The following is a 27,683-nucleotide window of genomic DNA, read 5'->3' on the forward strand; positions in this document are numbered from 1 at the left end:
GTTTTGTCAAGACTTATGCAAGATGTTTGAATCCTTGAATAAATTTATTTTGCTTCTAGAACACTTTCTCTCTTTATGTTCATCCTTTCTATATTTGCAAATAATTTCTGTGAGGCACTAAGAAGAAGATGTCAGCCTGAAATTCCCTAAGTAGACTCGTGTTATTAGATGCCATGCTCTGTGTGCCTGATTCTTCTACATTCCTGGGGAATTATCAGCCATCTGTGCCTCTGGTTATTAGCATGGTGTTTTTGGAAAACTAGTTTGCTTGCATCAATTTTTTTAGGCAGAAGAAAGGCTTTTGTTCCCAGACATACTGTCCAGTGTATCACCAGGTGATGTTCTGTTGCCTGAGATTTTACTGCCTCCGAACCAGCTTTCTTCTTAATTATTTTATGCTGTTCTAGAGCCTTTCTAAATATTTTGTGGACATGTGGTTTATTGAAAAACTTCTTTGCATACTAGTACATGGCAGTTAGGGCTAGTGTAGAGTAATTAGATGTATTGATAACATCTTTAATTTCTGAACATCTTAGTCTGAACAGCTGCCACATTATTCTTCTTGTTTGCCTTTTTGCACATAAAGGTCTCCCCCCCCCCCCTTTCTGCAAATGCCATTTATAGTAGCTAGTGAATAAACTTTGGGAAAAATCATTAACTCCCTCCAGGACTATGGGCAAAATGTAATAATTCAATTCTTTAGGAACTAAGGGCATGGTAATGCCATGTGCTCCAGGGAGACTTGAGTTGTGGCAATGCTTATTACGGCTCTCTCTGCCAAAAGTTGGATTAACTCCCCCATGAATGCTACATTAGCACACTGCTTGAAAAAGTCTTTAGATTCCTTAGTGTTTGCTTCACCTATTTGTTTCTCAATCATGTTAAACCTTCCTTGGAAAATCAGAAAGGCTTAATCAGGAAACTGTATGAGTATGCCAGAAAATCCAGTGCTTTTGTGATGCAGGAATAGCTGTGCATCCAATTTCTCAGATGTTTGGGACTCTTGACTAAGTGTTGTTCTTGAGAAATTACCCAGTGCCATCAGCATTCACTATAGATCCATATTGAGGCAATATCTATTAGGACAATTGATAAAATCTAACTTTCCAATTTCCAATCCTAAGACCAGCTTTTTTATTAACTAAGATGGCTAAAAATCCAGAAAATAGGTGGAATAACAATTATGTTAAAATTCCACGATTCTCTTATCTTTTTTTCTTGGATTTTTAACTTTTTTGCCTGATGAAAAGTTCTTAGAAATTCAAAGATCACAGTGACTATGTAAGCCTTCATTTGTGCAAATAAAGTTACTGTTTCAGTAATAGGTGCTTGATTTTTTTCTTTTTTTTTCCATAAAATTATATTGAGTTTTAGAAAAATGTCAAATGCAGAAAGTTCAAAAAGAAAAGAAAGAAAAGTACAGAAAAAGAAAAGGAACTTCTGACTTTCTTTTGTACAGGCATAGGTATAAAATACATTCACCTCTTACTCCAATATCTAAAAATTCACATAATAAAAACTATTCTTTGCTCTAACATTTTGAAAGATTACAAAATAAGTCTATATCAACAAGAAATATAAAAAAGAATAATGCAAGATATTTTTGTAGTTATAGAATAAATCAGTCATCAAATCCCCAAATCAAAATTTCATTTTTCTTTTTTTGTTGAGTAAAAAGTCCAAGAGTGGTTTCCAAATAGAAACAAAACTGGACAATGTCTAAAATAAAAATTAAAAAAAAACTGGACAATGTCCTTTCTTTAATCAAAGTAGTCAGTTTTGGCATCTCTGCCAATTCCATTAATTTCAATATCCATTCTTCAGCTGTAGGTATTTGTAAATCCTTCCATTTTTGCGTGTATAAAAATCTCCCTCCTGTTATCATATAAAGAAACAAATTTCCATATTTTCTTTCTATCTGTTTATACATGGTTTCAATTGTATATCCATTTTTGAAATGTTTTGAATCAAAATACATATGTTGCAATATTTCTTAGCTTTTTCACAAGTCCACTGTAGATGATAAAAGATGCCTTCACACTGATGGCATTTCCAACATACATTTGAGATTCCTTTATACATCTTAGACAGTTTATCTGGTGTCAAATACCAACGGTACATCATTTTATAGAAATTTTCTTTTAAGATATACTTAAGAGTAAACTTCAAACCTTTATTCCACATATTTTCCCATTGTTCCAGCATTATGTTATATCCGAAGTTTTTTGCCCATTTAAACATACAGTCTTTAACATATTCATCTTCCAAATTCATCTTTAGCAAAAATGTATACCTTGTAGTTCATTTTTTTTCTTTTCTTTTTTTCTGACTGTCAACTTAAGTGCTGTTTCTATTTGTTTTATTATATTAAGATTTGACTATTCAATTTATTATCCAACCATTATCGAGTTTTCTTTCAGTTGATACATTTTAGTAGTTTAAACCCAAGCTTGGGCATTTCTTCAGCAGTTTTTACATATAAATTTGGGATTTATTCACCTGAAATTTATATTCCCCGAACTTGTTTTGCTTTCTTGTACAGAGCAAGATGCTGGTCTTGATGCACTCTCCTCAATCTTATCTCGCCAAAAACAGATGGGACGAGAAATTGGAAATGAATTAGAGGAACAGAACGGTAAGTACGCTAGGCAAAAGCATTTTTAGAATTGGATGTGTGTTAAATCCACTGTCATGTTCATGAGAAATGGAAACACTTAACCATAATTTGGGAAAGTTTGTGTCAGAGCTACAAGGAAGTGCAATTTGCAAAACAAAACAAAAACAGGCTCTCTAAAACATTTGTTTCATATCTTTTTTATTCACACTAACAATGATAATTAAAGCTTATAGCAGTTTGTTTATTTTTATCCCGCCTTTATTATTTTTTATAAATAACTAAAGGTGGTGAACTTACATAATACTCCTTCCTCCTCCTTTTTTCCCCACACAACAATCCTGTGAGGTTGTTGGCTGAGAGAGAGTGTTTTAAAATGCAAATTATAAGATACAAAAACAAGAACAATACCATTAAAAGCAGAGGTAAAATTTAAAACCAGTGTGATTAAAACCAGTTCAGATAACAAAAGCTTGGTGGAAGAGGGGTGGGGGTTTTGGTCATTTTACTGAATGCCATGAGCGTGCAGGCTAAACACATCTCCTTTGGAAATGCATCCCAAGGTCTTGGGGACACACAGAAGAAGGCTCTCTCCTATGTGCCACATAAATTAACTTTTGGTAGTGGGTGGGAGGGGGATCTTCAAAAGGGCTTCTCTTGCTGATCTAAGTAACTGGACAGGTTTATAATGGGAGAGGCAGATGGTCAGGACCTAAACCATTTAGGGCTTTAAAGGTCACCACCAGCATTTACTTATTTCCTTGATTGATTGATTGATTGATTGATTGACTGATTGACTGATTGAAGCAATTTATATAGCTGCCCATCTCACAATATTGTGACTCTAGGCAGTGAACAAGTATTAAAACCAAAACAGAAACACATAAATAACAAGGAGAAGCAATAAGATAAATATATACACATGATCTAAAAACATTCCACTTCTAGTCTAAGGACAGAAACCAAACAAATCAGCCAACAGTGCTTACTGAATGTCCTGGCCCAAAAGCCTGAAGGAACAACCAGGGCTTTATTGCCTTACAAAAGGGCAACGGAGTCAAGGCCATCTGGATCTCCATGGGAATGCTGTTCCAGAGAGCAGGCACTGCAACAGAGAAGACATGATTCCTAGGTCCCATCAAATGACACTCCACAATAACAGGACATAGACATGTCTACTTTGCCAACCCTGATGGGGCATACAGGGACAATGACAGACAGGTGCTCCTACACATAATGTGGTTCTGTGTCATGTAGGGCTTGCAAAGTGACAACCAGCACCATTTTAGATGATGCCCAGTAAATAATTGGAAACTAGTACAGATCTTTCCCCCCTTCATGGATCACTGCCTTGTCGTGGCAAAGGGGCTTGCGTAACTCAGTGAAGCCATGAGCTATACCGTGCAGGGCCACCCAAGACGGACAGGTTATGACAGAGAGTTCTGACAAAATGTGGTCCACTGGAGAAGGAAATGGCAACCCACTCCAGTATCCTTGCCAAGAAAACCCCATGGACAATGTCAAAAGGCTAAAAGATATGACGCCGGAAGATGAGCCCCTCAGGTCGGAAGGTGTCCAATATGCTACTGGGGAAGAGCGGAGGCAATTCCAAGTAGCTCCAGAAAGAGTGAAGCGGCTGGGCCAAAGCCGAAAGGACGTTCAGCTGTGGATGTATCTGGAAGCGAAAAGAAGGTCCGATGCTGTAAAGAACAATATTGTCTAGGTACCTGGAATGTAAGATCTATGAACCAAGGCAAGCTGGATGTGGTCAGAGATGAGATGACAAGATTGAACATCGACATCTTGGGAATCAGCGAATTGAAATGGACGGGAATGGGTGAATTTAATTCAGGTGACCATTATATCTACTACTGTGGCCAAGAAACCCTTAGAAGAAATGGAGTAGCACTCATAGTCAATAAGAGAATGGGAAAGGCAGTAATGGGGTACAACCTCAAAAATGACAGAATGATCTCAGTGCGAATCCAAGGCAAACTGTTCAACATCACAGTCATCCAAGTCTATGCCCCAACCACTGATGCCGAAGAAGCTGAAGTTGACCGGTTCTATGAAGACCTACAACACCTTCTAGAACTAGCACCAAAAAAAAATGTCCTTTTCATCATAGGGGATTGGAATGCTAAAGTAGGAAGTCAAGGAGTAATCGTAATAACAGGCAAATTTGGCCTTGGAGTACAAAATGAAGTAGGGCAAAGGCTAATAGAATTCTGTCAAGAGAACAAGCTAGTCATAGCAAACACTCTTTTCCAACAACACAAGAGACGACTCTACACGTGGACATCACCAGATGGTCAATACCAAAACGAGACTGATTATATACTTTGCAGCCAAAGATGGAGAAGCTCTATACAGGCAGCAAAAACAAGACAAGGAGCTGACTGTGGCTCAGATCATGAGCTTCTTACTGCAAAATTTAGGCTTAAATTGAATAACGCAGGGAAAACCACTAGACCACTCAGGTATGACTTAGATCATATTCCTTGTGAGTACACAGTGAAGGTGATAAATAGATTTAGAGGATTAGATTTGGTAGACAGAGTGCCTGAAGAACTATGGATGGAGGTCCGTAACATTGTACAGGAGGCAGCAACTAAAACCATCCCAAAGAAAAAGAAATGCAAGAAAGCAAAATGGCTGTCTGATGAGGCTTTACAAATAGCTGTGGAAAGAAGGAATGCAAAAAGCAAGGGTGAAAGGGAAAGATATAAGCAACTGAATGCAGATTTCCAGAGAATAGCAAGGAGAGACAAGAAGGCCTTCTTAAATGAACAATGCAAAGAAATCGAGGAAAACAATAGAATGGGGAAGACTAGAGATCTCTTCAAGGAAATTGGAGATATCAAAGGAACATTTAGTGCAAAGATGGGCATGATAAAGGACAAAAAAGGCAGGGACCTAACAGAAGCAGAAGAGATTACGAAGAGGTGGCAAGAATACATAGAAGAACTCTACAAGAAAGATCTTAATGTCCCTGATGTCCATGCTGGTGTGGTCACTGACCTTGAGCCAGACATCCTAGAGAGTGAAGTCAAGTGGGCCTTAGGAAGCATTACTAACAACAAAGCTAGTGGAGATGACAGTATTCCAGCTGAGTTATTTAAAATACTAAAAGATGATGCTGTTAAAGTGCTGCACTCAATATGCCAGCAAGTTTGGAAAACGCAACAGTGGCCACAGGATTGGAAAAGGTCAATTTATGTTCCAATTCCAAAGAAGGGCAATACCAAAGAATGCTCAAACTATTGCACAATTGCACTCATTTCACATGCTAGCAAGGTTATGCTCAAAATCCTACAAGCTAGGCTTCAGCAGTACGTGAACCGAGGACTATCAGATGTACAAGCTGGGTTTCGAAGAGGCAGAGGAACTAGAGATCAAATTGCCAACATTTGATGGATCATGGAGGAAGCACGAGAGTTCCAGAAAAACATCTACTTCTGCTTTATTGACTATGCAAAAGCCTTTGATTGTGTGGATCACAACAAGCTGTGGCAAATTCTTAAAGAGATGGGGGTACCAGACCATCTTACCTGTCTCCTGAGAAATCTGTATGCGGGCCAAGAAGCAACAGTTAGAACCAGTCACGGAACAACCGATTGGTTCAAAATAGGGAAAGGAGTACGACAAGGCTGTATACTGTCACCCTGCTTATTTGACCTATATGCAGAGTACATCATGAGAAATGCCAGGCTGGAAGAATCACAAGCCGGAATTAAGATTGCAGGGAGAATCATCAACAACCTCAGATATGCAGATGATACCACCCTAATGGCAGAAAGTGAAGAAGAACTAAAGAGCCTCTTGATGAGGGTGAAAGAGGAGAGTTCAAAAGCTGGCTTGAAACTCAACATTAAAAAAACTAAGATCATGGCATCTGGCCCCATCAATTCCTGGCAAATAGAAGGGGTAGAAATGGAAGCAGTAACAGACTTCATTTATTTGGGCTCCAAGATCACCGCAGACGGAGACTGCAGCCATGAAATTAAAAGACACTTGCTCCTTGGGAGGAAAGGTATGGCAAACCTAGATAGCATATTAAAAAGCAGAGACATCACCTTGCTGACAAAGTTCTGCATAGTCAAAACTATGGTTTTTCCAGTAATAATGTATGGCTGTGAGAGCTGGACCATAAAGAAGGTTGAGCGCCAAAGAATTGATGCCTTTGAACTGTGGTGCTGGAAAAGACTCTTAAGAGTTCCCTGGACTGCTAGGAGGTCAAACCAATCAATCTTAAAGGAAATCAACCCTGATTGCTTCATTGCTCAGGAAAGAGAGGACTCCTTGGAAAAGACCCTGATGCTGGGAAAGATTGAAGGCAAAAGGAGAAGAGGACGGCAGAGGATGAGATGGTTAGATAGCATCACTGAAGCAATGAGCATGAAACTGAGCAAACTCAGGGAGGCAGTGAAGGACAGGAAGGCCTGGCGTGATATGGTTCATTGGGTCACAAAGAGTCGGACACGACTTAACGACTCAACAACAACAACAGATCTTTCCATATATGTGTTTTACAATCTCTGTAACTTGTACCACTTGGCTGCCAAGCAATTGCATTTTGTACTAGTTGCAACTTCCAGGAACAGTCCCACATAAAGAACAGTTGTCTTATGGAGTAGTCACAGCAGAATATAACCAAGGTATGGATGATTGGAAAAGGTCAGTTTATGTTCCAATTCCAAAGAAGGGCAATGCCAAAGAATGCTCAAACTATTGCACAATTGCACTCATTTCACATGCTAGCAAGGTTATGCTCAAAATCCTACAAGCTAGGCTTCAGCAATACATGAACCGAGAGCTACCGGATGTACAAGCTGGGTTTCGAAGAGGCAGAGGAACTAGAGATCAAATCGCCAACATTCGCTGGATCATGGAGAAAGCACGAGAGTTCCAGAAAAATATCTACTTCTGCTTCATTGACTATGCAAAAGCCTTTGATTGTGTGGATCACAACAAACTGTGGCAAGTTCTTAAAGAGATGGGAGTACCAGACCACCTTACCTGTCTCCTGAGAAATCTGTATGTGGGCCAAGAAGCAACAGTTAGAACCGGTCATGGAACAACCGATTGGTTCAAAATAGGGAAAGGTGTACGACAAGGCTGTATACTGTCACCCTGCTTATTTAACCTATATGCAGAGTACATCATGAGAAATGCCAGGCTGGAAGAATCACAAGCCGGAATTAAGATTGCAGGGAGAATCATCAACAACCTCAGATATGCAGACGATACCACCCTCATGGCAGAAAGTGAAGAAGAACTAAAGAGCCTCTTGATGAGGGTGAAAGAGGAGAGTTCAAAAGCTGGCTTGAAACTCAACATTAAAAAAACTAAGATCATGGCATCTGGACCCATCAATTCCTGGCAAATAGAAGGGGTAGAAATGGAAGCAGTAACAGACTTCATTTATTTGGGCTCCAAGATCACCGCAGACGGAGACTGCAGCCATGAAATTAAAAGACGCTTGCTCCTTGGGAGGAAAGCTATGGCAAGCCTAGATAGCATATTAAAAAGCAGAGACGTCACCTTGCCGACAAAGATCCGCATAGTCAAAGCTATGGTTTTTCCAGTAGTAATGTATGGCTGTGAGAGCTGGACCATAAAGAAGGCTGAGCGCCGAAGAATTGATGCCTTTGAACTGTGGTGCTGGAGAAGACTCTTAAGAGTCCCCTGGACTGCTAGGAGGTCAAACCAATCAATCTTAAAGGAAATCAACCCTGACTGCTCATTGGAAGGATTGATAATGAAGCTCAAGCTCAGATACTTTGGTCACCTAATGCGAAGAGAGGACTCTTTGGAAAAGACCCTGATGCTGGGAAAGATTGAAGGCAAAAGGAGAAGAGGACGGCAGAGGATGAGATGGTTAGATAGCATCACTGAAGCAATGAGCATGAAACTGAGCAAACTCAGGGAGGCAGTGAAGGACAGGAAGGCCTGGCGCAATATGGTTCATGGGGTCACGAAGAGTCGGATACGACTTAACGACTAAACAACAACAACAACAAATGGATGATTGCCGCTCAGGAATAGTAGCGTGTGTCCTTCTTGTCCCAGTCATCCATGGCTGGATAGGCTTCACCTCAGTCCTCAAGTGCAGCTTTCTGCTTACCTGAAGCACTTCTGTTTTGTTTAATTTCAGCTTGTTTTCCTTTATTTTGTTTATTACTGAGTTTAGGGCTGGCAATTGTTTTCTTGAAGTTAGATGGTAGGGAGGAGTAGGCCAGGGTATCATCAGCATAGTGGTGGTAACCCATTCCAAAGCTCTGAATGACCTCACTCAGCAGTTTCATTTGTATGTTAAAATCTAGAAGACAAGGTAGAACCCTGTGGGACATAATGGATCAACACCCTATGTGTTGAACTATAGTCCCACAGCACCACCTTCTGGGCATGCTCCATCAGAAAGGATCAGAACCACTGCAAAATAGTGGCCCTAAGTTCCAACTCATCTAGACAGACCAGAAGAATATTATGGTTGATCCTATCAAAAGCTGGCAGTAATCCCAGAGGTGATGTCAGGGCCAGAGTTCGGTCACTCTGCTGATAGGAGTTTTTCCTCTCCTGCTCTGGACTTTGTGGTATTGTTGTTAACTCTTAGGAACCTACGCCAAGAGTTAAACTAAGAAAGGGTGGCCAAAGGGGTCTTTGACTCCCCCAGCTGCATCTCATCCTGTAGCACCTACACAGATTTTTTTTTCTTTAAAGGCCAACTGCTCAACTCCCAATACAATCATTACTCTTCCCCACACACACCCACTTTCCTTTCTGGAGAGAAATTTAATGAATCTCCAAAAAACCTAACCACTGCAATGTTGTTTTGGATTATCAAAACCACCTTCCTGTTTTGGATTACAAATATCATTATTTTTATTACCTTCTTAACAGTTTCTGAGCTGTGCCCGTGCAGTGGGAAGAGAGGACAAAAGGGGGAGAGGACTGGATTACAGCAATAAATGGCCAGTGGTGATCACTTTACCCAAGAATGGAAAAATGGGACTGGCTAATAAGTTTTTGATCTAGAGAAGGCTTTGCACTGTCGCTTTTAAACATGTGGGGTCCAAGTCAAGGCAAATCTGAATACGATGAGCTATCAAGTGTTCTGACTCCCTTTCCCTTAGCATCTTGATGGAAGAACTACCACACATTATCACTGGCCTATACTATGCAACAGGAGCAGAGAAGTCCACACTCCTCACTATATCCACTGCCAAAGAGCAGGATTGCAGATGGGCCTTAAACAGGGCCCCACTTTGTGCTTATCCAATTTATCCTCAGTTCTTCCTCTTCTTCTCCAGCTCTCCAATTATCCCCTTCATTGCTCTAGGCCCCCTCATAAATGTAGCTGCTGATTAGGCTCTCTTCAAGGGCAGCCACTTAGGAACAATTGTGTCAACTCCTTGGGCCATTTTCATGATCCACAGATCAGCCAGGGCTTCAACAGTGTTGCCAGCAGACAAGGCAGGGAATTCCTCATACCCATTCATAAAAGCTCTGCAGGAGTTATAATAGTCGCCATTCTAAGATTAACAGTGAGTTTTCAGTCATCAGCTCCATCTGAACAGAGTAAGAATATATCTTCTTGAGTGTAGTTTGATGTAATCTGGATACATTTTTGTTTGCCTACTATATTTGAAAAGTAATCCAGATGTTATCAAGGGAAGGGATGAAAATAGTTGCCAATTTTTGTTTGAGGGCATGAAAACAATATCCAATGTCTTTACTGGTGATTTGGCTTTTAGTTTCTAAATGTTGGTTTAGAAAGTAAATATTTACAGCAGTGCCGTATCATAGAAAGTATGGTATATTTATAGAAAGGTATGTCTCATTTTTAGTATATTTTATTTATTAAGTGTGGTAATACTGATCAGAGTACCATGGGAGAGGGAGTAATTTGCTTTTTAAATATTCCTTTGCAAACCACTAGATGGCAGCAGAAGACAATAAAGCCCTTCCTTAGAATGTCTCACCAGATGTGGCTCAGCTGCCTAAGCTTCTCTAAAGGAGGAATATTTTACTTTTGCTTCTCTTACAGAGCCAAAAAACCCCACAAACCTTCTGTCTCTCCTCTTCCTTTTCTCTGGTTTGCCTACAGAAACTTTTTATCCATTCCCAACACATTTATTCACTCACTATAGGATACATATTTTAGCTTTCAAGATTTTCTCAGTGAGTCTGCAAATATGTGTTGGTTTTTCTTTTTAGTTTCAGTGATTTCCTATGTGATCTCTGATTGCTACTCCCTTGTATAGGACTAGGAAAGCTTAGTATCCTACTAAGAAGCAACTTGTGTCTTAGCTGCCATGCCTGCAGACTCAAGCTTCAAAGCTTAGGAGAAGGAAGAGGAGCACGTGCTTGTGGTCCTGCAGAACACCTCATATGAAGCTAGTAAACAGGATCTGCAGGACTTATCTAAGGAGTCAAGTATCTCCCATGGTTGTTTGCCCACCATGCCACACAGGCAAGAGATTTCAGAAACTTGATAGTCCTCCATTTTCAGGGAGGGGGTTGGCAATTTATGAATTCACACTCTTCAAGAGTAGAGCTAGAACTTACCGGGGGGGGGGGGGGTTGTAAGACTTCAGTTCACTTCTAACATCTCCTGAAGCAAAATGTTCATTTGGAGCTTTCCATGGTGCTACCTCTACTGTGCTTTGTGGATATCTAAATGGATGGCTCAGAAGATTAGCAGGCTACATTCAAAAAATCTTCTGTCAAGCAGACTGGTGGACTAGGAACAAATCAGTCACTTTTCCATGTCTGGTTAGGGAGGAAATGCCTAATTTTCTTTCCTAAACAGTATCAAAAAGGCAACTGGAAGAGGAAAGATGAAGTTACCCCTCTCTCTTCTGGCAGTCTTTTTGATTTCCCTGCTGGGCTGTGGAGAAAAGACTGGCTTTCATGGCCAAAAGAGAAAAGGCATGAAATTCCTTCCTCCACAGCTAGCAAAGAAGGGCAGAAGTCTGGCAAAGGAGGGATGCAATGAGCTTTCCCTTTATGAGACTGCTAAGTACAGAGGACGGCACTTCACTTTCTCCAGCCCCTGCACAGTGGATTGGTTGGTGAGGGATGAATTGTAGAGTTGGAAGGGGACAATTCAGGGCTCAGGGCAGGAATTCAAAGTAAAGCATTCCAGACAAATGTCTGTCTAGTTTTCATCTCAAGATAACCACTGAAAGGGAGCTGAACATACCTCTGGGTAAATGGTTCACTGTTGAACTGCTCTAACTGGAAGTTTTTTCTGACAGTCAATAGAAATCTGCTTTCCTATCATGCCATTATTCCATGTCCTGCACTCTGAAACACGAAGAACGAGGTCTTGTCTTACTGTGTGAATTATTCCAGGTGTTAAAGAGTGATAGCCTGACTTGTATTTTCTCAAGATGAAATATAACTAACTCTTTCAGTCTCTCTTCATAGGACTTAAGTTTCTAAATGCATGATCATCTTAGTTTTCCTTTTCTGAACTTTTTCTAGTTTCTTTGAATCTGGAAGGTTCTCTGGAACTGGAAGGTTCTCTGAAGTCCAGAGAACAGCTAGAACAACTAGGTTGATCTGAATTACTGGATTAATTGAAGTGGAGTCTGACTAAAGCAAATAAAGGTGGGATCATCTGCCCTCCAACTGTCTGCTTATGCATTTGAATAAATGTTCTTATTTATAGCAAATCAAGTAAGTATATGCAAGGTTCAGTGAAGGGTGTTTGCAAATAATTTCAGACCCCAAGTTTTAATGGGATTAATTTGATCTTACATTAATGTAGCTATAGAAATCTGACTGTTATACCCTTTCTACTTCCTCAAGCAGTCAGTTGATAGCTTTGATGTTAAGCGTTAGGATTCTGCAGTGATCCAGATGCATACGGGATAAGGTGATTTGGAGTGTGTACGGGCGTGCATGTCACACCTCTCCTTCATTCTTTAAATATGCTTTTTTTCCCCCTGAGCTTGAAATGCCAGGAAAAAATGTGATTGTTTTAAGGGATTCTGACAGGTATGACATTTTGAATCCCCTTTTCCCCTTTAAATCCAGATCACTGCACAACTGTATTGAATGGGATGTTTCACTGACGTAATTGTTCAAAGGATCCCAAGAAACAAATCCAGAACTTTTCCAGATTTTGGAAAACTGTGGTAGGAAAAACTTCATACTTTGGAACACTGCCAGCTCTACAAACTCTTCAAATATTTGATCTCACATGGTGAGTTGTAGAGGGGATTGCAAGAGTTTTGAGTTGTCAGAAAAGCAACCTGTCTACGTAATGAATGTTCGAGCCTTCTTTGCTGATTAGCTTTTTTAATGAAAAGGTGACAATAGCTTAACTCACTTTCCATGTAGCCGAATGAATGTATAGTAACTTCATTCCTATTTTTCACTCTTCTCTCGACTTAAGCCAGTTTTTCCTAGCTTTCCTGGGTTATTGAGCCTGTCAGAGAGATATATACAAGTTAATAGGCCTGCTTTCTATACACTCCTAGGCTTATTCATCTGTGGCATATTGAGGGCATGATCGAATGAGATCAGACTTGAAAATAAGTTCACAAAAATTACTGTAGCCTTCCTCAATTGTATCGGCATGCTAAGCTTCCATTTATAGCCTTTAAAAAATAATTTCAAACCTTCAAAAACCCAATTTCAGCTGTTCTTGGATTACAGAATTAAAGCAAAAGCCCAAAGGGGAAAAAATAGGTGGGCATTTTTTAAAAAGAAAAGTAAATTCTAATTTGTATGCAAAGAAATGCAGCAGAACACTTAGCAGTGTCATGGTCCCACTTGCAGAGGTTTCTTTTTTCATCACTGGCTTCCCTTCATGAATTTTAAATAACCAAAGAGCAGACTGAAGTTAATTTTATCCAAACTGGTACCAATTTACACTAAAACTGTAAATGGCTACATACATTAACATTAATAACTTACATCAGCCATCTTGAGTCAGGGTTTGCTAGAACTGTAGCTTTTTAAATCTTACAGCTCAGTTCAGATGCATGAAGAATAATGGTCTCTAAGCAATAAAAGTTCTTGTTTTAAACAAATGATAAGCACTTATTTATATACTTATTCAATATACAAATGTCATTTCTTAAGGCAGCCTAAAGCTTCTACTGTAACTTCTGCAAATGGAAAGAAGCATCTTACTTGAGTTCTGGACTAGGAAATCTAGAAAGATTTTTCTAGACTCTAAGTGGAATTTTGTCTCCCTGTTCACAAGAGTGGCGATACAATCCACTCAAGCGTGTTTTAATATCTCAGTATGGACCAGATACTTTGGCCGCATATGAGAAACCTGAGGTGTTAACATAAATATTCAATAATATTTTATTATTACAGTTGGTTGTATAGACAACCAAATGTTTTGACTAGAACTGGCATTTTTATCCACCTATTGAGTCCTTTCAAAGGACCTGGGATAGGCAGATGTTGTTGTTTGATAGTGTTAAAGGTATCGTCGCAGGCTGTAAGCTGTTCCAAGTAAAGCTGCCTTTTGCAATTGACTGATGATGATTTTGTCAGTGCCATGGACTTCAAGTGGTGCCCCAGATGTTTTGGGATTGCACCCAAGATGTCTATTACTACTGGTAATATCTTTGCTTTCTTTTGCAACAGTTGTTCTATTTCTGTTTGCAGGCCTTTGTATTTTGTGATTCTCTCTAGTTCTTTCTCTTTTATTCTGCTGTCTCTAGGTATTGCAGTGTCTACTATCTAGACTTTTTTGTCTTTCTTATCAACAATTGTTGAGTCTGGGGTGTTGTGTGGCAGGTACTTGTCTGAATTCCAAAGTCCCAGAGCATTTTAGCTTCTTCATTTTCTGTTACTTTGTTTTGTAGTCTCACCATTTCTTGCTTGCAGGCAAATGGTATTTCTTGCAAATATTCCAATGCAGCATTGTTGCTAATTTAACTACTTTGTAGTCAGCCTGTACGATCCTCTTGCAGCAGCTAACTAGGTGGTCCACTGTTTCTTCAGCTTCTTTGCAGAGGTGGCATTTGGTGTCTGTTGCTATCTTCTCAATTCTGGCTTTGTATGCATTTATTCTTAAGGCTTGGTCTTATGCAGTCAGAATTAGCCCCTCTGTCTCTTTCTTTGGCTTTTCTGCTCTTAGCCATTGTCAGGTCTTGTTGTTATGTGCTTTGCCTGCTAGTTCTTCTGTGTACTGGCCATGTAATACTTTGCCTTGCCATGCCTCTTTTCTGTTCTTCATTTGGTCTTTCTTGTAGGCCAGTTTGGCCTCTTCAGTATTCAGTAAGCCTTCATGGTGTACTAGCTTCAGTGCATCTTCTTCACTATCCTTCAGATATTCTTCCAATGCCCTTTTTTCTTCTTCAGCTGTCTGGTGTACTTGCAACATTCGACACCCACTTATGCTCCTTGATAAATAGTCTGTCAACATCGCTGCATGGATGAAGGGCATGATTCATTGTCATTATTTTTCTGGTCTTCCTATCCAGGACTTCTAGTTCCCCTTGACTTCAGTCCACTATTCCAGCTGTGTATCTAATGACTGGAATTGCCCAGATGTTAATTGCCTTGATGGTATTTCCTCCACTGAATTTGGACTTTAAGATCTTCTTCACTTTCATGATGTATTCACTACTAACCTTCTTCTTGACTTCAGTGTGCTTGATGTTATCGGCTTGAAGGATGCACAGGTATTTGTAATGATCTTCTTCATCCAGACTCTTGATGTTATTGCCATAGGGCATCTTGATTCCTTCAGTTTTCACTGTTTTTCCCCTGTTGATGGTAAGGGTGGCACATTTGTCCAGTCCAAACTCAATTGCAATATCTTGGCTATATATTTGGACAGTGTTGAGCAGCAGTTCTATTTCAAATGGTGTTTTTCCATACAGCTTCAGATCATCCATGTAAAGGAGGTGAGATAGCCCGGCAGATGTTTGATAGCCATGGCCTGACTTGTCTAGTATTGTTGACAGAGGAATCAATGCAATGACAAACAGTGGTGGTGATAGTGTCTCTCCTTGAAATGTTCCTCTTTTGATATTAACCTCTCCCAGTCTATCACCATTGATCAGCAACTGTGTCTTCCATTGTACCATTGATCTTTGCACAAAGTTTCTGATGTTGCTAATGCTTCCTGTTATTTCTAGGCAGTTGATTGTCCAATCATGTGGCAGGGAGTCAAATGCCTTCTTGTAATCAATCCAAGCTACATTCAGGTTGGTCTTCCTTCTCTTACAGTTTTCCAAAATCATCTTGTCAGTTAGGAGCTGATCTTTTGTTCCTCTGCCAGTTGGGCAGTTTCCTTTCTGCTCAGGTGGAAAGAGCTTGTTTTCAACTAAATGCTGTTGGATTGGATCAGCTACACCAGTTAGCGATTTGAAAGTTGTTGACAAACAGGTAATTGGCCTGTAGTTGCCTGGTGCTGCCCCTTTTGTTGGATCTTTCATTATCATGTAGGTTTTGCCAGATGTTAACCAATCTTCAATTTCCTCCTTGCAGTATGTTGTTAAACTGCTTGGCAATGAGTGGGTGCAGAGCCATCAGATACTTCAATCAAAAACCATGCAGTTCATCTTCACCTAGTGCTGACCAATCCTTGATCTTCCTTGCCCTTTTCTCCACCATTTCTGCTGTTATTACAAGTTCTTTCATTTCAGCTTCTTTTTTATTCTTATCCACCTCCTTTATCCAAGCTGCATTCTTTTTGTATTTCTGTGGGTTGTCCCATAGCTGCACCTAGAACTGCACTGTTTCTTCCTTTTTAGGTGTTGACTGGTTCATTACAGTCTCTATTGATAGATTGGTAGAAATGTTTCTGATTCGACTAAAATTGGAAATTCTGCCTATAGTGTGCAATTTGAGCTTAGTATCTGCTGATCTTCTTGGCTATGGCTGTTATTTGCTGCTTTTTTATTTATTTATTTGCTGCTTCCTTGATCTTCCTTGTTTCTAGGTGAATTTCTTGATCAGATATTCTTTGGTCTTCTTGTTCTTCAGCTTTTTTTCTTTCATCTGTTCTAGCTTGCTTGCATCTGATTTTAGCATGCTGATCTTATTTTCCAACCTGTTCTTCCATTTTGTTTGTGCACTGTTTGGCTTTTTTTCTTGTTTGTTGATTTTGCATCCAAGGTATTCAGTTATAACTGCAGCTGTGCTGTACATTAGTTGGTTTGTTTCTTATAGTGAGCTGGTGCTTATATATGATATTATATGAGCTGGTGCTTATATTTGATAGTACAGTATTGGCATCTTTTACTACTTCTGCTAGCTGTTTCTTTGTAACAAACTTCAGTGCAGGAAACCGTATTCTGTTGTTTTTGTGCTGTTCTAGATGCTCAGTTATTCTTTGTTTCAATTCTTCTTGTTTGTTAGAGGGCTTTGTCCTTTCTGAGGAGAAGGCAGAGGAGAGGATGCCTGATTTGGGAATGAAAACGATTCAATAGCTATGCTGGCTTCCTCTAGTGCCGACTCCCCTGATTTGCCTTTACAGTCTGAGCTACTTCTGGCAAGGCTTTGATTTCTTTGCCCTGGGTAGCATAATCCTCTATCCAAACCTGTTGAACTTTTGCAGTTCTTCCAATTCTACTTCTGTGAATACTTTATTTTGTATTATAAATCAACATTCATCTGCTAACCTCTGTTATTTCTGATTCTGGATGTTGTTCTTTCCAGAACTGGTGTATTCTTTTCAGATATCCCCTTCTCGTTGGATTTGATTTGTAATAGCTGATCGTTATTTCTTTGTTTTCAGTCTTAGTATATTTGCAACAGGAAAACAACTTTTCTTCCAGTAGTTCTGCAGCTGCTGGCCCTGGTTGCTCCTGAGTCCTGTAGCCCACTTGTCACCAGATGTCCAGGAACTAGAACACCTAGCTCGGTCATTGTTGACCCAGGCAACAACCAATCCGCTCTAGGTTTCTATAAATAACATCTCACCATATTGTTTATGGTGTTCATCTGGCTCCTCTGATGAGACATATGCAGTATGGTTGAACCTCTGACATAGCTCTTATCCTCCTCGGAGCACGCAAGCCCCACAACCACGTCAAGGTAGTGCCTCACTGGGGGATTATTATTATTATTAACAACAATTATTACTGTTGTTTTATTTATTAAACCTGTATGCCACCTGACTCCCAATGGCTCTGGGCAGCTCACAACAATCAAAGAAATTACAATAAATATCTGAAAATTCCTAACAAGGATGAATCACATACTGCCTCCTCGTGGTCACTGTAACTGAAAACACTACACAGGGTATACACAGTGTGTGTAAAAGTTAGAGAAATCCCCCCCCCCCGTCCAGTGGGGGTGGGGTGGAAGTCATGGGGATGTGAGTTAATGTAACACTTGTATCTCTGCTTTGAAAGCTTAAAGGAAGATGAACTGTATATAGCATTCAAATAGCTGGAACAATCTGATAGAACTCAATAATCACAAAGTAATTCAGTCATTTAATCATTTTCTGTCATTCTGGATAATAAAGCTTTCTGATTTCTCCAGTGGATGATAGGATTATGTTATTTTATTTTTTAATAGGAAGATACCTTGAATAATACATTATCTGTGAGAAGAATCATTGGTTACTGTCATTTTTCCTCTGTTTCAAAAAAGTTTATAAAGTTGAAAATTCCCAGTCCTATATTTTTTTTCTGTGCACACTTGAGAAATTATTTATATGGGGTTGGTTTATTTTATTTACTAGATTTGTAAGGCTACCTACCCCTCACGCAACTTAGTTCATGGAATTATTTATTGTTTTTGCCAAATCTTTATTGATTATTTAAAACTAGCTGGCCTTGATGGAGGGCGGAGCTGGCGTCGCGGCGATACGGCGGGCGATCCTGGGCTCCCAGGATGGCAGCCGATATCTCCTCCCCCGGACGGTCCCGATGGACCTAAGCCGTCCCGTAGAGATGGCGATCGCAAAGGGCACGTCCCGCGGATCTCAGGGACGCCGCAAGTCCCAGATTGATCCGGGGAGAAGCTCTTGAAGCCGGCGGAGGAGAGCCAGCCAAAATGGCTGCGAAAGCCGGGGCAGCTCCAAAGGAAGAAGGAAGAGAAGGGTGTCAACTGGGTGAGATGGACTTTTACTATTTAACTATTCTTAGAGAACACCTTAAGTAACTTAAAGAGATTTTTAAAAGTGAAGAAAAGTGGATTAAGCGGCGAGATCGAGCCTTATAAAAAAAGGGGGGAATTTTTTTTTTCTTTTCAACTTTCCCTTTTTAGTGGAATTGGCAAGATGTTTTTTTCTTAAAAAAATATATATTTTTAACTGGATTGGCTTTTTCTTTTTAATACTCAATAACTCTTTATCTTAAGCCTTTTTTTTTTTACTAAGATTTCTTTATTGTTGTAAGAAATTTATACTTTTTGATTTTGAAATGGGGAAAGTGGAGTTAAGAGAAAGTAAATGAAAGAAAGTTACACTACCATCTAGAGGCTCAACATAGTGCTTTTTTTCTTCTATTGTGACGCATGCTCAAGGACCCTGTGCTTTCTAAAAAGATAGTGGGATGTGCATGTTTATACAGGTGCCATCCGTAACTATAAACAAGAAAGTGGAGTTGAAAGCGATTTTGAAAATATCAAGATGGAAAGTTTGAGCTAGTCACAAGAGCCCTGATTAGTGGCAGTAGCTCTTCTTTCTGCTAGAAGCTCTGCTTTGCTCTCCATTCCCCCCTCAGTTGGATTTTTTTTAAAGAGACTTAGTCTTTTCCCTCTTCTTTTTTTTTTTTTTCTCTTTTTTTTCTCTTGTTTTTTTTTCTCTTGTTTTTATTTTTGGCAAGAACAAAGATAAAGAATCCTTTGACTCAATGAAGGTTTATCAAGATAATAAACTATACGAGAAACACAATGCAGAAAAAGATCTTTAAACTATTGAGGATGACTATAAAAAACTGGAAGAAGAGCTGCAGAAATTCCCGCAAAAAAAAAAAAGAAAAAAAGATACTAAAGCTAAAATGGACTTAATTAAACACAAAACGGGATCAATGGAAAAGGAAGAAATAGTACAAGAAATCAGAAACATTAACCAGAATTATTGTGAGGCTTATAAACTGAGAATTAAAAGGGTTAATCAACTGATAAATGAAGAGGGACAGACTTGTTCTTGGCACTGAGGGTGAGAAAAAGATTATACAAGATTATAATGGAAAATCGTACTAAAAGAATGCACAAAAAGAAGAAGTAAAACAATATTGAAAGAAACTACTTCAGATGTTTAAAGAAAAAACGAGGGGAATACAACAATGATGGAACTGACAGAAGCTTCAAAAAGCAGAATGTTTGTAAGGACATTTATTATTGCTTTCTCTTATCCAATAATATAGAAAAAGGAATAAACAGCTAGATATTTTGGGATATTGAATGAAAAGGGTGAACTCAAAATTATGCAAGCGCTGGAATAAAGTATAAATCTGAGATATATAGTTAAAAATTGTATTTGATTCTAAATGTTCTAAGAGATTAGACATTTATATATGGTTGAATATAGTAACATATAGATTTTAAACTAGAGATTTTTTTGTTGAAATATGTAGTGAAGAATCTGGTTAGAACTGTAATCCGGTTAGAACTGTAACTGATATTGTAACTGATACTGGTTAGAACTGTAACTTTTAAGAATTGGAAAAATTAAAAATTACTTATGCAGGAGGAAGTTATTGAAAATTATGAAATGTGCAGAGATGAGTTAAATTGAGATTTGAAATTAGAGTAAGAAGATAAGTAACTTGTTTTTATTAATGATTGGATGAGAAAATATAGTAATGTAATGGATTAGGAAACTTTATAATAGAAATTTGATATTAATTATTATATACATACACATATAATCGATAGATGAAAATGTATTACTAATCCTATTGAAAGTTAAAATTTCTAGTAATAAATGATTTTATAGATTAGCTATGAATGATTAATAATTGTTAATTGATAAGTATACAAGTATATTTTGAATAGATGATATGAGAATTTAAGATTATGAAAGGGGCACCAACGAGTTGGTAACTGGTTGACACACGCTATAAAATGGAAGATGCTTTTTTTTAATGCCTTTTTATGGTTTTGTTTGTCCATGTATGTTTTGTGTTTGTTGTAAAAATAAAAAAATATTTAAAAAAAAAAAAAAACTAGCTGGCCTTTTGGCCTTAATTTTCTATGAATTCCTGCCTTTCCAGCCTAAATCAAGATATTACATCTGACAAGTTGAGAAGCTTGGATATAAGGATCCAGAGATAATAGGAATGTAGTGCTTGTTATGAATTTAAATGGTCATATTAAGACTTACAGCAGTAGACATCTTTTCTAAGGAGAAATACAAATTTGACCACGTTGTTAGTTTATTCCCCAAATTACAAAAATAGCAATATAACCCTCTATTCAAGCCTGTTGTCAAGAAGAGATCAAATGCTAGGTCTGCTCCAGTTTTCCATTTGCAAAAGGAGACTAGATTGGCTGTTCTCAATGCATTGGGTAACTTCCTGTATCAAAGAGGGGAACTAAAAACTCTATTGTCCACGTGACTTTCCAGCTTTCTTCTTGAAACAGCAGACTGGATGCTTAAATCTTTGTGTGGGACTATATCAGCATGTTGGTACAAGGAATGAACGTTCTGATCAGTGTTTGATTAAGCTATGTAATGTTATTTAAGAAATACAAATGTAGATTCGTGCTGTTGTGATATCTTTTGATGTTCAAATGAACTTAGAACAAAGGTGTTTCAGGATCCCTAGTACATAATTTGGCAATGCATCTAGCTCTTCAAAAAGTGAGGAAGCATCATTAGTAATTAAAACAAGAATAGGCTGAGCTCTTGGAAAGTTCCGTGATATGGCAAAAACATGACTGGTTCTCCTACTTCAAAATGGTGGCAGCTTTAACTGTTTTGCTTTTCCTAAGCAAAGAGAAAAATGTAGAACAATATTTTTATTCCAAGCTTCTGGAGATGTTAAAAATGTCTTGTGGTTCATAGTAAAGAATTCTATTAAGAGTTTGATCAGGCTTGAATACATTGAATGCTGTAAATGAGATTTCAAAACAAATTGTTGGATTATCCATTAGTATGTTATACCATCTTCCTACCAAAACCATGTTCAATAAGAGAAAATTAACTAAGAGAAAAATTACTATTTCTCAGCTGTATTCTATAAAATGCCTTATAGAACAATTATGGTTATTAACATTAGCAATAGGTTTGTTTTTGGAACCATTTTCAGCAGTTCCTGTAAGTAGTAATTATAGAGGAAAGGAAAGTTAGTCATTGTAATAGTAGTAATAATTATAGTAATAATAACAATGTTTTCCTTGTGAAAGTTTCTTGATCTTTGTAAGCCACCCAGAGTCACAGTAGTGAGATGGGCAGCTATATAAATTTAATAAATAAAGAAATAATATCCCTAATAAGGATTCGTTGCTCATAGCATCAGAGCCATTTATTTTTAAGTTGCCACAGCACTCACCCTTTAAAACATCATCTCCTCTGAGGTGAGAATAGCCCTGACCTTGTTGGCCTTCTGGAAGAGGCTGAAGACATGGCTTTGCCATCTGGCTTAGGGATCCAGTGACATTGGTGGAAAGTCTGCTAAGGTGCAGCTGGGTGGGAGAGGGTGTGTGTGTGGCCCGTAAGGCATGACACGAGCACGGCTGGGCCAGGGGTGGCTGCGGCTGGGAAGGGGGGATGAAAGCAACTTACCAGAGTGACTTGCAGCCTTCCCTGTTGGCTTGCCCATTGACTTTGCTTGTGGGAAGCCAGCAGGGAAAGTTGCAAATGGCGATTACATGACCGCGGGACGCTGCAACCATCATAAGTGCAAGCTGGTTGCCAAGTGCCCAGATCGTGATCATGTGACTGTAGGGGTGCTGGGACGGCCAGAACTTTGAGGACTGGTCATAAGTACCACTTGTTCAGCACCATCATAACTCTGAATGGTCACTGAATGAGTAGTTATTAAACGAGGACTACCTGTATGTTTTGTATGGTTTAAATAGTTTTTATTGTTTTTAATCATTTTAATAGTTTTTGTGGTTGTATATTTTTTTGTTTTTGTATTGCTTTTTGAATTCTAACTTTGTAAGCTACCCAGAGTCATAGCAGTGAGATGGGCGGCTATATAAATTTAATAAATAGCCCTAGTGAGGATTCATTACTCATAGCATCAGAGCCTTTCATTTTTTTTTTTTTTTAATATATATTTTTTTTTTTTTACAACAAACACATACAAACAATAACATAAAAAACATTAAAAAAAACCATCTTCCATTTTAAACCGTGTGTCAGCCAGTTACCAATCATTTGTGCCATCCTTTCATAGTCTTCACTCATCATTTATATAAAATCTCATGTCATCTATCTAACATATATTTATATATTTATCAATTATCAATTATTATTCATTTGTTACTAGTCTATAACATCAGCTTTCATAATAAGATTTATATCATTTTTATCCATTGATTATATATATATATATATATAGTAATTTACATCAGTTTGTCAAGTTTCTATTATATAATTTGCTGATCTATTACATTACTATATCTTTTCATCCAACCATTGATAAAACAGATCCCATATCATATAGAATTGTTTATCTTCTTGCTCTCTAATTTCAAATGTTAATTTACTCATCTCTGCACATTCCATAATTTTCTTAATAACTTCCTCCTGCATAGGTACTTTTTCATTTTTCCAGTTTTTAGCAAATACAATTCTAGCCGCTGTCAAAACATTTACAATCAAATATTTCAGTTCTTTACTATATGTTTCAGGTATAATTCCTAATAGAAATGTCTCTGGTTTAAAGTCTATATGTTGTTTTGTCATTTTTTCCAACCATGTGTGGATTTTAATCCAATATCTTTTAGCTTCTGGACATGTCCACCACATATGGTAATATGTACCGGGCTTCTGATGACACTTCCAACATTTATCAGACTTGTTCTTATACATTCTCGCAATCCTTGCTGGAGGTAAATGCCACCTATAAAACATCTTATACAAGTTTTCTTTATATGCAGTTGACATTGTCATTTTATAGTTTTGAGACCATAGTTTTTGCCACTTCTCTAAATCAATTCCATATCCAAAATTTTTCCCCCATGCAATCATTGTATCTTTAACCTGTTCTTCCTCCATCTTAAATTCTAGTAAATGTCCATAAAGTTTTTTAATCACCTTTTCATCAGTGCCCATCAAAATTTTATCTAAAACAGTCAGCTCATCATAGATACCTTCTGTTTTAAAATCTTTATCAAATCTAGATTGTATTTGCAAATATGAAAACCAGTTCATTTTTATACCTTGTTCTTCTAACGCTTGCATAGTTTTAAGTTCACCCTTTTCATTCAATATCTCAGTATATCTAACTGTTTGTTCCTTTTTATATGTTATTGGATAAGAAAAAGCTTCAATAGTGGATATCCATCGTGGAACTTTTAAATAATATTGTCTTCTTATCTTCTCCCAGTTTAAAAACAATGCCTCTCGAATATAGTGCCTTCTAAAGTAGCCCTGTGTTTTCGTTCCCTTATACCATAAGAAAGCATGCCAGCCCAACAACAGGTCATGTCCCTCTAAAGTCAATAGTCTATTATTTCTTAAAGTTATCCAGTCCTTTACCCACATCAGATTTGTCGCCTGATAGTATAATTCCCAGTTAGGCAAGGCAAACCCACCTCTTACTCTTGCATCTTGTAGTAATTTAAGCTTTATTCTTGCTTTTTTGCCCTGCCAGATATATTTCAATACAATTTTATTTAAATCATCAAAAAACTCTTTCCCTAGACGAATTGGAATTGTCTGGAATAAATATAATATCCTAGGCAATATATTCATCTTAATAGTGGATATTCTCCCAGTCATTGATAATTGTAAATTCTCCCATTTTGTCAGATCTATTACAATCTGTCGTTTAAGTTTAAGATAATTATCCTCCTTCAATGTACTACATCTTGGTGTAATGTATATCCCTAGGTATTTAACCCTGTTTGTAACCTGTATTTCCAAGACTTCTTCCAATTCTTTCTTTTGCCTTGCTAGCATATTCTTTGTTAATATCTTTGTTTTGTCTTTATTTATTTTTAGTCCTGCTACTTTTCCATATTCTTCTATCTTTTCAACTAATTTAGGTGCTGTTTCCAGTGGGTCCTCTAGTATAAATACTAGGTCATCTGCAAAAGCTTGCAATTTGTACTCTTCCTTTTTAATCTTCATTCCTTTTATTTCTTTCTCTTCTCTTATATTCCTGTTCAACACTTCTAGTGTTAAGACAAACAACAAGGGCGATAGTGGACAACCTTGTCTCGTCCCTTTTGTTATGTCTATCTGTTCTGTTAAATCTCCATTTATCATGATTTTTGCAGTCTGTTTATGATATATTGTTTCAATGGCTTGGGTAAATTTTCTACCAAAGCCCATTTGTTCCAGTTGCAGTAGCATAAATCGCCAATTCACGTTGTCAAAGGCTTTTTGTGCGTCTAAAAATATCAGGGCCATTTGCTTTTCAGGGTGTGCCTCATAGTATTCCAGTGTGTCCAGAATTACTCTCATGTTGTCTTTAATTTGTCTCTTTGGCAAAAATCCGTTTTGGTCGGCATGGATAAAATTATTTAAATATCTTTTTAGTCTTTCTGCCAATATTGAAGCAAAAATTTTATAATCTGAATTTAGTAGAGATATAGGTCTATAATTTTTAACCTGTTGTGGGTCAGTGTCCTCCTTTGGTATAAGTGTAATATATGCTTCAGTCCATGTTTGGGGTATCCTCTTCTTTGTCATAACTTCATTCATAACTTCCAATAGTTGAAGGCTCAATATGTCCTGGAAGGTTTTGTAAAATTCCACTGGCAGCCCATCTGGACCCGGGGCTTTCCGACATTCTGCTTTTTTAGAGCTTCTGTTAGTTCCATCATAGTTATATTCCCCTCTAACATTATTTCAATGTCTTTAGGTATCTGAGGTAATTTCGCTTTCTGTAAATGTTGTCTTACTTCTTCTTCTTGTACATTCTCTTGATAGTACAATTTTCCATAGTAATCTTGTATAATTTTTTTCTTGTCCTCATTACCAAAGCAGATCTGTCCTTCTTCATTTATCAATTGATTAATCCTTTTGATTCTCTCTCTTTTCTCAGTTTATAAGCTAACCATCTACCTGGTTTATTTGCATCTTCAAAATAATTCTGTTTAGCACTTCTAATTTTTTGTGCCAGCTCCTCCTTTTCCATTAATCCCATTTTATGTTTAATTAAATCCATTTTAGCTTTAATATCTTTTTTTGCGGGGATTTCTGTAACTCTTCTTCCAATTTTTTATGGTCATCCTCCAATAGTTTAAAAGTCTTTTTCTGCGTTATGTTTCTTTTCCTTGTATAATCTATTATTAAACCTCTTGTATAAGCCTTCATTGTATCCCAAAGATTCTGTAATGATGTATCCTCTTTTTTATTTACATTAAAAAAGAAGGTAAGTTCTTTCTCTATTTTTTGTTTGAAATCTTTTTCTTTTAGTATCCTGTTATTTAAAGTCCATCTAGATCTCTTCCGTTGTCCTTTCCAGATAACTACCATTGGGTTGTGGTCGGCCCAAATACTTGTTTGTATTTCAATTTCTCGAATGTTAGCAAATAAATCCGCTGACATCCATATCATGTCAATTCTAGACCAAGATGCATGTCTGTCTGAATAAAAAGTATATTGTTTGTTTGCTGGGTTTCTTTCTCTCCAAGCATCTTTCAAGTCTATTTCTTCTGTCATTCGAAGGAAGGATTTTGGCAATGTCTTCCTAGTTCTCTTTGTCAATTTCTGTGTTTTATAGTCTAATTGATCATTCATTATTCCATTAAAATCTCCCATCATACAAATATTAACATAATCCAATTCAGCTATTTTCATATGTAATTTCCTATAAAATTTTTCTTGATTGTCATTAGGCGCATAAATTGCAATTAAAAGAGTTTTAACATTATTATCTATTATTTCAACCATCAAAATCCTTCCATCATCATCCGCATAGATTTGTTCTGCTGGCATTGTATCTCTAATATATAGGACCACACCTCTTTTTTTACATTGTGGCAAGGAAGTGAATAATTTACCCAGTTTTTTTTGCTGCAACAAATATTCGTGTTGTTTTTTGATATGTACTTCTTGCAGACAAATTATATCAAACTTTAACTTCTCTAATTTATGAAATACTTTCCTTCTTTTAATAGCCAAATTAAGTCCATTTATATTGATCGTAATCAATTTTCTTTCCTCCATGTTAGGCTTTATACGAGGGTTTAATTGCTCTAGTAGATCTTACTTCTCGTTGTTCTCTAGGAGCACCATCTCCCCCACTTTCTTCTTTTTCTTTTCCAGTTGCTGCTGCACCTTCTTCTTGAAACTCAATTAACGACTCTTCCTTTTGTGTGTCTTCTTCTTTTCCGTTTAAAAATTCTGAATAGAATAGCTCTGCTTTTTGGACTGTATCAACTCTTTGTCTTTGCTCCTGCCAAGTGAACTGAAGACCTTCTGGAATCAGCCATCTGTAGTTTACTCCTCTTCTAAGTAGCTCTTTAGTCAGGAATGAGTATTGCCTTCTTATATCTCTTACTTTTCTTGGCACCTGCTTCAGGACTACAATTTCTTTATCTTTGTACTTTAGTGTTTTCTCTCTTGCCACCTGGAGTATCTGTGCCTTAATAGTTTTTTTAGTAAATCTTATGTGTACTTCTCTTGGTAGTTTATTTCTCATTGCATATCTCGTATATACACGAAAGATTTCATCCATCCCATCCGACATCTTCTCTGTGGTTATCTCCAATGCTTCTGCCAGTATTTCTGTCATTATTTCCGCAAGGTTTTCACCTTTTCCTTCCTCTATGTTTTGAAATCTCAAATAGTATTCTGATTTATCAATTTCCCATCCTAGCAAGTCACTCCTGGCTTTTTCGACTTCACTCAGTCGAGTATCAATATCTCCAATTTTCTTATCTCTTTGTGTGTCTTCATCTTCAATTTTCTTAAATCTCTCCTCATATTTTGTCATCATCTGTTGTATACTTTCATCTGTCTTTTCAATTCTATGCTCAATATTCTCCGTCCTCTTTC

General features: G+C 37.7%; 1 protein-coding gene across 1 annotated transcript in view; it reads left to right on the forward strand.

Annotated features, from left to right (window-relative positions):
- The window catches only part of STX8 (syntaxin 8), a 110,711-nt gene that overhangs the window by 16,150 nt on the left and 66,878 nt on the right, over window positions 1–27,683 (forward strand). Inside the window, exon 6 of the mRNA XM_088133492.1 lies at window positions 2,543–2,635. Within this exon, the coding sequence (XP_087989618.1) occupies window positions 2,543–2,635 (93 nt within the window). The remainder of the gene's footprint in view (window positions 1–2,542; window positions 2,636–27,683) is intronic.

The sequence above is a fragment of the Python bivittatus genome, unplaced genomic scaffold (genome assembly GCF_059951505.1).
Source record: "Python bivittatus isolate LINGU-HERP-01145 unplaced genomic scaffold, Pbiv_v1 ctg000080_np1212, whole genome shotgun sequence".
NCBI lineage: Eukaryota > Metazoa > Chordata > Lepidosauria > Squamata > Pythonidae > Python > Python bivittatus.